General features: G+C 40.9%; 1 protein-coding gene across 5 annotated transcripts; it reads left to right on the top strand.

The window, feature by feature from the left end:
* Window positions 1-1,532: 1,532 nt before the first annotated feature.
* Window positions 1,533-6,368, top strand: LOC112289776 (uncharacterized). 5 transcript variants are annotated; one of them, XM_090255054.1, is made up of 7 exons: window positions 1,614-1,725; window positions 2,136-2,516; window positions 3,300-4,266; window positions 4,398-4,787; window positions 4,885-5,254; window positions 5,410-5,642; window positions 5,863-6,368. In XM_090255054.1, the coding sequence occupies exons 3-7, from the start codon at window positions 3,547-3,549 to the stop codon at window positions 6,019-6,021; spliced, it is 1,872 nt and encodes a 623-aa protein (XP_090111180.1). In that variant the 5' UTR covers window positions 1,614-1,725; window positions 2,136-2,516; window positions 3,300-3,546; the 3' UTR covers window positions 6,022-6,368. The 5 variants fall into 5 exon arrangements, with proteins under 5 accessions (XP_090111183.1, XP_090111180.1, XP_024391115.1 ...); XM_090255057.1 differs by lacking the exon at window positions 2,136-2,516 and having other exon boundaries at window positions 1,533-1,725; XM_024535347.3 differs by lacking the exon at window positions 1,614-1,725 and having other exon boundaries at window positions 1,771-2,516.
* Window positions 6,369-8,262: the final 1,894 nt, after the last annotated feature.

Below are 8,262 nucleotides of genomic sequence, written 5' to 3'. Positions count from 1 at the left end.
TAATTATAAAATGACAAGAGAGGTGTGGCTTTAACAACATTGGAGTGTGGCTTTATCAACTCATTATATATATATATATATATATATATATATATATATATTATAATTTTATATCTTATTTAATAATTACTTTATGCATTAAAATTAAAACATTGAAACATTGTTACACAAATATTTTCATATATTTAAATGTCAATATGTTTCATGGATAAAAAAAAATTGTCAAATATCAAACCTAAATACTCTATTTGAAAGACCTTAAAGACCTTACCAATACTTGCTAAAGTCATTGATCGACAATTTTTAGCAAAACAAAATCTTATAAAAAAAAACTACAAATTTTGAAAGTGTTTGCAACATATGAAGCATCATGTATTATCTTCACCATATCCCAATTTTCTTTAAATCTTGTAATTCTTGTACTTCCATGTTTCAATTATCATTTGCAAGATTAATTGTGGAGTATGTGGTTTTGCCTTGTGAGGGTTATTCTTCAAGCTTAGAGGAGCAACCTACAAAAGGTATATGTGTATGTATATATCTTTGTACGTACTTTTAAATTTCAACAATATGTGTCAACTAGATATAAAGTAAGAACCATTCCGTCGTTCGTCAAAGTCCTCCACAACTCAATAATGCTCTGAAGAGAATTCCTGCGCAGCAACGCTGTAAATCACAATGCCAACTTGGTTCGCTGTGCAGACAGTGCTCGCAACTCACGATGCTGACGTGGTTCATATCGCGTATTGAAATTGAAAAATGGCGGGACCAAGGCATTCGGAGAGGACTCGGGTTACGACAATTGGCAGCCCATTATTTGACCACGTGTTATGGTTCAAAAGTCATCGTCCACGAAGGATGTAGAGTTAGCCTTGGATTCGCCGCTGGCCATGTGCGTCCCCCCACCCCATCCCCCCAGGACAAAGCGCGCTTCTTCTCGTCCGACGGCATCGCTCGTCGTCGTTCATGGACGATTTCGTCGACACGACTTTGAACCCAGGACGGAGTGAGAGAGAGTGAGGCCTGGCCTCACCCATCTTGACAGACATCCGTTATTCTCGTCCATCATTCAAGGCTGTGGAGGTGGGAAAATCTCCTCGCGATTCACCATTCACGAATCTCTAAGCTCCTCCTCCGCCCTTGACGAGGGTGAGAGGATGGATAAATATCTACCATGGAGATAAATACCTGTGGTAGATGCTTATCTAAATCTAGAATTTGGGTATGTTTACAAAAATATTTGGTGTGTCTGCTTAGGTTGGTAGCCCAATAGTGATGAGGGTAAGTTAAGAACAAGTCCAAAGTGAAGAGATATTAATTCAAAATGGTGTAACAGATATTTATTATAAAAAATTAGTAAAGATAACGATTCAATCACATGTAGCATAATTTGAACTAGAGACCTCTGCATAACTATGAAAATGTTTTTATTTTTTTATTTTTTTATTTTTTTACTCTGTATCTGGAGAGTCTGACGAAGATCTTTTGATTTAACGGCGATGTTGCGACCGACAGGTTTCAGTTCTCCCATCGCAATCGATTTATCTTCTCCGCTGTGTACAATGTGTACCGATCAGCGTAAAGTGTGTACCGATCAGCGTAAAGTGTGTACCGATCAACGTTTAGTGTGTACCGATTAGCGTCCGGTGACTGGACATTGCAGAGTCCACCATGAGGATCGATGGAAATGGAAGAGGCTCTATCTCCAATGTGTGCGCGTGAGATGTATACATCCGATCTTTATGAACTGGGATTGTTGTCAGTTTCCGATGCTAAGGAATGTGCATATGTGCCGACAGCTTGTTCAAGCTGATCGTTTGAACTGTATCGTGTGCTGATAGGATTAGATTTCAGTGTTAGCTTCGTTTGTGACTTGCGCTTGGATTTGCGGGGTCCTGATCATTACTCATCTAATTTGAGTAGTTTCCCTCTTGGCTGTTGGGGAATGTCGGACAGTGGTGACAGGTTCTTGGTAGAGAGGGAGACTTTTTTTTACTTGTTTCTGTTTTTCCTTTCTTCTTCTTCTTCTTCTTCTTTACTGGAATTAGACTCCGCTGGTCTTGGTTTTTGCGCTCCTTGAATGATACGGTTTTGACAAGCATTCTGTGTGTGCTGTGCGAGTTAAATTCGCACAGGTGCCCACCTCGGAGCGGAATATTCCTCTGGAAAATCTGGGGTTAGGTGCAGAGTACGGGAGCTGGCAGTGGCACTGACCCAACATTCTTACAGTTTGTAGTTGAAATTTGTGAACCGTGGTATCACAAACTACGATTTTTCTTCAGATGTGTATTTAGTAGTGGAGGATGGCCTAAGTCGATCTTTCGTGACTCTCGTGCTGAACTTCAATCCGATCTCTTGGAGCATCAGAGTGTCTGTGAATCAGTTTGGAGGAGCACTTCAGCGAAGTCTTCTCTTAAGCAAATCTCTCTCCTTTCGTCTGTGTATTGCGGCCCCATGGATTGCAAGCTTTTGTTGGATCCTTGGCACGAGATCCTTGGGACTCTGCAAATAAGGATGTAAGGATCCTTAGTTAGCATGTAAGGTGGCCTTAATCTTGTGATCACTTTTAATTCTGGTGTATGGGTGAGCTTGGTATCATTCTACGCCCTAAAATGTTCTGGATGAAAACCATGTCGGAGCCTGTGTAAAGTTGCAGATTTTCTCACCACTTTGCTAGATTAATTAGGCGACACCAGTCTTACGGCTGGCCTGCAGAAGTGTAATAATGCTCATGCACACGTGACTAGGATCACGAGTTCAGATAGTGAGGTTGAAAATGTGAATTATGTAACCTAATGAACGTTGATCTGTCTTTACCGCTACGAGGTTTGTGGTTTCTTATTTGCCGCGCTCACGTTGAGCTCTTACCTTACCTTCCATACGTGTTTTTCGATCTCTCATTATGTAAGAATAGCGCTTTGGCTCAATCGTTTTCAATATCTGCATTGTCTAATACAGCTACTAAGCCTTCGAGAGGTACTGTTGAAGCTTGGAAATTCTTCGTGTCAATCGAAGATAGACTGTGGTCAGGTTCGATCGGGGATTTTGACTGAGCGATCACACTTGAAGATGTACAATGCGCTTCTAGTTTCTATCTGGCAAGGCGTTGTTGACGTCCTATTTCGTTAGTAGAGTTTCAGCAGAAATAGTATCAGCAAATCGGCATTCTGGACATTGAGTAAGCTTAAAAGCTGCCATATCGCAGTGACGTTAAATTTATACCTATTTTTATTAATTTCTTGAAGAGTAGGTGTTCTTGGAAGTCACTGACTAGCCTCTGATCGTGATCGTACATGCAGATGTCTGTGCTACTGGGTGAAGGGCCATTTTTTCAGAACTCATATAAGACGACTGGATGCACGGGGAAAGGCAGGTGCATAGTGAAACCCTATTTGAAGATCTGCAAACATCGATCACGTGATATGAACAAATACTTTCTTGACACTTTCGAGTGAATTCCTTCGGAGTTCTAGATCGCTTCGGTGTTGCTTTTTGTGATTCTACAACTGCTATTTGGTGGCGGAGGGAGCCCTGTGTTGAGTACATATGGCACACAATATGATTCCATCAAGGATGGAAGGTGTAAGCGAGGAACCAAACGGTGGCACATCGTCCCTTGTGGCAAACGGTGGCCATCATCCGGAGCGGAAACAATCAAAATGGAGGACTGCTACGCGAAATGCACGAATGTCCTTCCTCCATTCCATCAGCAAGATGTATGGTACCTCAGGCTCAAGAAGCCTTAAATTTCCCGGTGAACAGCCGCATGTGATGGTTGGACCGGTTATTGGCGAGGTCACCTCTACTACAGCCCGTATTCTTGTCGAGATAAACCAGTCAGGAAGCTTGACGATTAATGTTAGAGAGAAGCCTCCTGCATTGGAGAAGCAGCCAAGCTTTTTACAGAGACAATTAACTTCAGGGCGAAAAGGGCCAGCAAACATCAAGGCTAGGATGCCTTCGCACCTGAGCGAGAAAAGAGTACAGAAAGATGTCAAGGCTAATCGACCTTCTGTCTTCGAGTTTAGAGCTCTGAAGCCAGGCACCACTTATATTGTTGAGGTGAAAGGCTGTATTGTAACGACCGCGAGCAGTTTTCGCACGTTCCCTGAAAAGCCTTCAGAAAATATTACATTTGGAGTGATAAGCTGCAACAAAATTTTTATAACCGATATGCTGATTGCCCCTGCCTCAGATCTTTGGACCCATCTTTCCAAGTCCATCGAGGCTGGCAAGGTCGACTGCCTCTTGCACCTTGGAGACCAGGTCCAACCTCTTCTGTACACTCATGCATTAAATTCTTGTAAATAATCATTCATTATTGTACGTTGGATGTGAATGCTACATTTCTGTCTAAGTCGTATGTTATTGATAGTGTATTAGTATAATTTATCCAGATTTATGGTGACGGCGATAAGCGTCAAGATGCTCAAGCAGGGATGGACAAGGATGCGTGGTCAGATCGTTTCCGGAAGAGCATGGAGAAACTCAAGGATGTACCCCGAGAGAAGTGGATTGATCACGGGGACGTCATTTGTGAATACTACCGAGAAGTCTACAGGGATACGTGGAGACATGCTCCCACTGCGAAATGCTTAGCTAATTGTCCCAATCTGATGATTTATGATGATCATGAGGTTAGAGACAACTGGGGAGATGTGGAGGAAGATTGGGATCCCAGCAGCGCCGACTTCTTCGTGGCTCGTTGCGCCTGGATTGTGAGCATGGAGTATCAAAGGCAGCTGTATGAGGATGTAGATTTCTCATCATTGGAAAATATCCACGAGGTAAATCGGCAGACTTGTTTTGTTCAGTTAGGAATATTGTTATACTTCACTTCTCCTTTCTGTTCTGCACTGACTTCGGAGGATGGGTGATCACTAGGATTACCATTTTCATGTTGTAGGAGGAGTAGGGCTCATGTTCCTCGATATTCGAGGCTCACGAACCTTCCATCGAGTCATAGATGATGTGAACAAATATCTGGGGAGCCGACAATGGAATGCCATCACAAAATCACTGTCTCCAGATGGCGAATTTGGGAAAGCTCGGGCGTTGCTAGTTTGCTCTCCTGCCCCTCTTGTATTTCTAGAACCTCGAATCACCCAATCAGCAGCTAAAGCCGTCCACCGACTAGAAGATTTCAGAGGACACTGGTCCTTCGGTGATCATATCAAGGAGCAAATCACGATGATAGACGCCCTCAGCGAATGGAAGTTCAAAAAAGCTGGTCGTGAAGTCCTGGTTCTTGGAGGTAAGAGATCTTGCCCCCTCTCCTCCCCTATCTGTTTCCATTTATTGAAATCACTGATGAAGGGTCATCGATGATTCTGCCAATTGTTTCTGCCCGGATATCAATGTACATTGGAATTAGGATCACTCAATGCTGTCACCCCCCACCCCCAACAGGTGATGTGCACTGTGGCGGTCATTCCGACATCATCAAGAACCACAAAGTCGCATTTCGACAGCTCACAACGAGTGCAATCGCTAACATGCCGCTCCCCAAATCTGCCTACTACTTCATGAGAGCTGCTGGCCGGCTCGGACGTCTGCAACATGAATATTGCTTTCGGCATCATAAATGGACTAGGTCCCGTAATTATGGGGTTGTACAAGTCAAGCACCTGTGTAGTGCTCAGGTATATACCCTCATCTCCTATTTTTATTGAAGTATTGTTATTAATCGCTGTACCATTTAGCCTCGTTTTAAGTGGTGTTGTGTTAGGTTACCTCAGGTTACGTAATTGATGTCATACATTTGGGTCGCTTGTAGCCACCCACCTTGCTACAAGTAATTGGAGGTGTAAAGGATGCATTATTTAGGACTTTTTTCAACTATACGACGTGTTGATGCTGCAGGACGACATCAAAGCAGTGGAACCTCCAGATGTAGAAATCTCTGCGCAGCTAGTGAAGTGCAAGTTCCTGGGTGTGCCTGTCTATACAGACAAGGTATCCAACCTGAACAACAACGGCATGCGTTGGCCTTGCACCTCAAATGGAGTCTCAGATCGTTGAGTAGCTGTTCGAAGTACCTGTCCTGTGATGTAACTTTAGTTGAAGTGTAAAATAGGATTTGCGTCAGATATCATCCGTGGTAAGAGAACTGGTTGATGCTATTTAAGTTGTGAGTGTTCCTCAAAACAAACAAGATGTTTGCCGAACAATGTGATGAGAATGCCTTGGGATTTTAGATGGACACGGCCACAAGATATGTTGTCTAGAGAGGCCCAAAGTGACAATGGACTTAGCAGACATCACATCATTCACAGATGACAGCATCAAAACCTAGTAAGAAATTTTGTGTGATTCTTGTGGTAATGGTGATGAACACTTGAGAAATAGTTAGCTTTTATCTTGTACAATTTATTGCCTCGTGTCATGATTCAACTCAGGCCAGTTTTTTTGAAGTCTTGTAAAATCGTAGGTACATTTGCACGGCCCCATTGTAAACATGGAATTTCTTTTCTGCAAGAAACTTGCTCGCAGGCATTTACAACACTTGTGGATGCGCCAGTTGATGCTATTAGACTTACCTCACAACTCTGATTAGAGCTTGAGTGACATCTCTCAATTTCTGGATCTCCCCAGCACATTTCCTGAATGTATATGGTCGAAGACTTACCGCGTACCTCTGCCTAGTTCTGTACTTCGTGAATCTCCACCACTAAAACCTTACCCAATGCAGAATCGTTTGATTCCCCAGTGGGTCCGCCAAACTGTCGGACAAGCATCGAAAATCTAAACGTGGATTCCAGAACCAGGTGGTGTCCATCATCGTGTCCCAGACGTTAACGACTTCAGGCAAATTTCACACGGCATACAACAAATCCTGCACAGTTTCAGTGCCTATGTACAGAAACTGCACTAGAATCTCCAAATCTCACAAAACCTGTCTGCAAAACCTGAGGAACAATATGGGCCGCGTTCCTGTCTGAACTGGAGGTAATTCAAGCTCTAATCACCATCATGGACGCTCAATTGAAGCCTTCCACAGAATTGCCTCACATCAATCAAAGTCTAGGCTGGACAAGGTGATCAATTGTTTGAGAATAATGGCAAAGGGGCGGTATTAGTCTTCAGAATCGGTGGGAAGTGAAAGGAAGTATTTTCTATGGGTGGGTTCTTAATATAGCTTAGCGGACGGTGTCTCTTCATCCAGAGATCCATTCTGTGTAAGCATAAAAAAAATATTTGGTTCTTGATGACAAGGATTTTTGCATGAAAACTCTTAATTAGAAAGCTTCGCTCACAAACCCTAAGTTTCCAACTCAATGTGCATGGGTAAATGCGTTTAATTAGTCAAAACATGCTTCGTTATCTTCACTGATGGTCAATACCCTGGTCTTTTTATAATAGCAGGGGACTGCTATTTTGGGCTTGCTCCATCAGCTATGACAACTTTTTCCTTTTTGGATTTTTCTTTTCTTTTTCTGTTTTATTTTTTACTGGTTTATTTCAGGTGGTTTATTTTACTTTACTTTGGATTTATGCTGCCAATAACTGAGTGCAATCGAATGAATTCATTAATTTAGTACTCAATACTTTAATCAGATCTGATTTCGAAAATAAAACAAAACTGCGACAAAAATATTAAAAAATTAAAAGAAGCCAAAAATATTAACTATGAACGTACCCAAAATAGCTCTTCTTTTTTTCTTTTTTAAAGTATAGTGTTATGCATTATTGCGATTCAAATTTAATTTTGACACTTACATGGCACCATTTCTTGGAATTAAATTGAATTGTTAATGACCATGTGAATGTAAGTTGGGTTATATACATGCTTCTCATATGTAATATTAGTATTTTATTCTAGATTTGGTGACCTTTCAATATTTTAAAGATATGATCTTAGCTAGCTTGAGACAACAAAAACAAATAATTGTATTTTTATTTTATCCAAGGACTCTATTACTTTACTAATTAAATTTTGGTATGTGTTATACCTACTTTGGTTTTATCAAGGTTGTATTATTATTAAAAGGTGTTATTAAAATTACATAATAAACTCTAACAGCACTTTTAAATGCTTTTAAATTACTCTTGGAATGTCTTACAAAATTTTAACCAATTTCTTCTAAAGTATTTTTAAAATTAGACGTGTTTATTTTTAGAAATAACATTTAAATACTATAAATATTTTAAAAGTAGGTGAAACTCTAATTTTTCTTACTCGATTTAATCACAAAGATAAAAAAAATTTTATTATGTTAAAATAAATTTATACATGTATTGCAATCATTGACAGAGTATTTT

This window comes from Physcomitrium patens, chromosome 12, assembly GCF_059467195.1.
Source record: "Physcomitrium patens ecotype Gransden chromosome 12, ASM5946719v1, whole genome shotgun sequence".
NCBI lineage: Eukaryota > Viridiplantae > Streptophyta > Bryopsida > Funariales > Funariaceae > Physcomitrium > Physcomitrium patens.
Note: the sequence above shows the minus strand (reverse complement) of the source record. Positions and strands in the feature narration are given on the sequence as shown.

What these genes read in the sequence shown, in the direction of transcription:
- LOC112289776 (XM_090255057.1), top strand. Translation starts at nt 3,547, where the DNA reads ATGGCACACAATATGATTCCATCAAGGATGGAAGGTGTAAGCGAGGAA. An exon ending in TCTTGCACCTTGGAGACCAG is followed by an intron (nt 4,267 to 4,397) that starts GTCCAACCTCTT and finishes TAATTTATCCAG; the next exon opens with ATTTATGGTGACGGCGATAA. An exon ending in AGCACCTGTGTAGTGCTCAG is followed by an intron (nt 5,643 to 5,862) that starts GTATATACCCTC and finishes TTGATGCTGCAG; the next exon opens with GACGACATCAAAGCAGTGGA.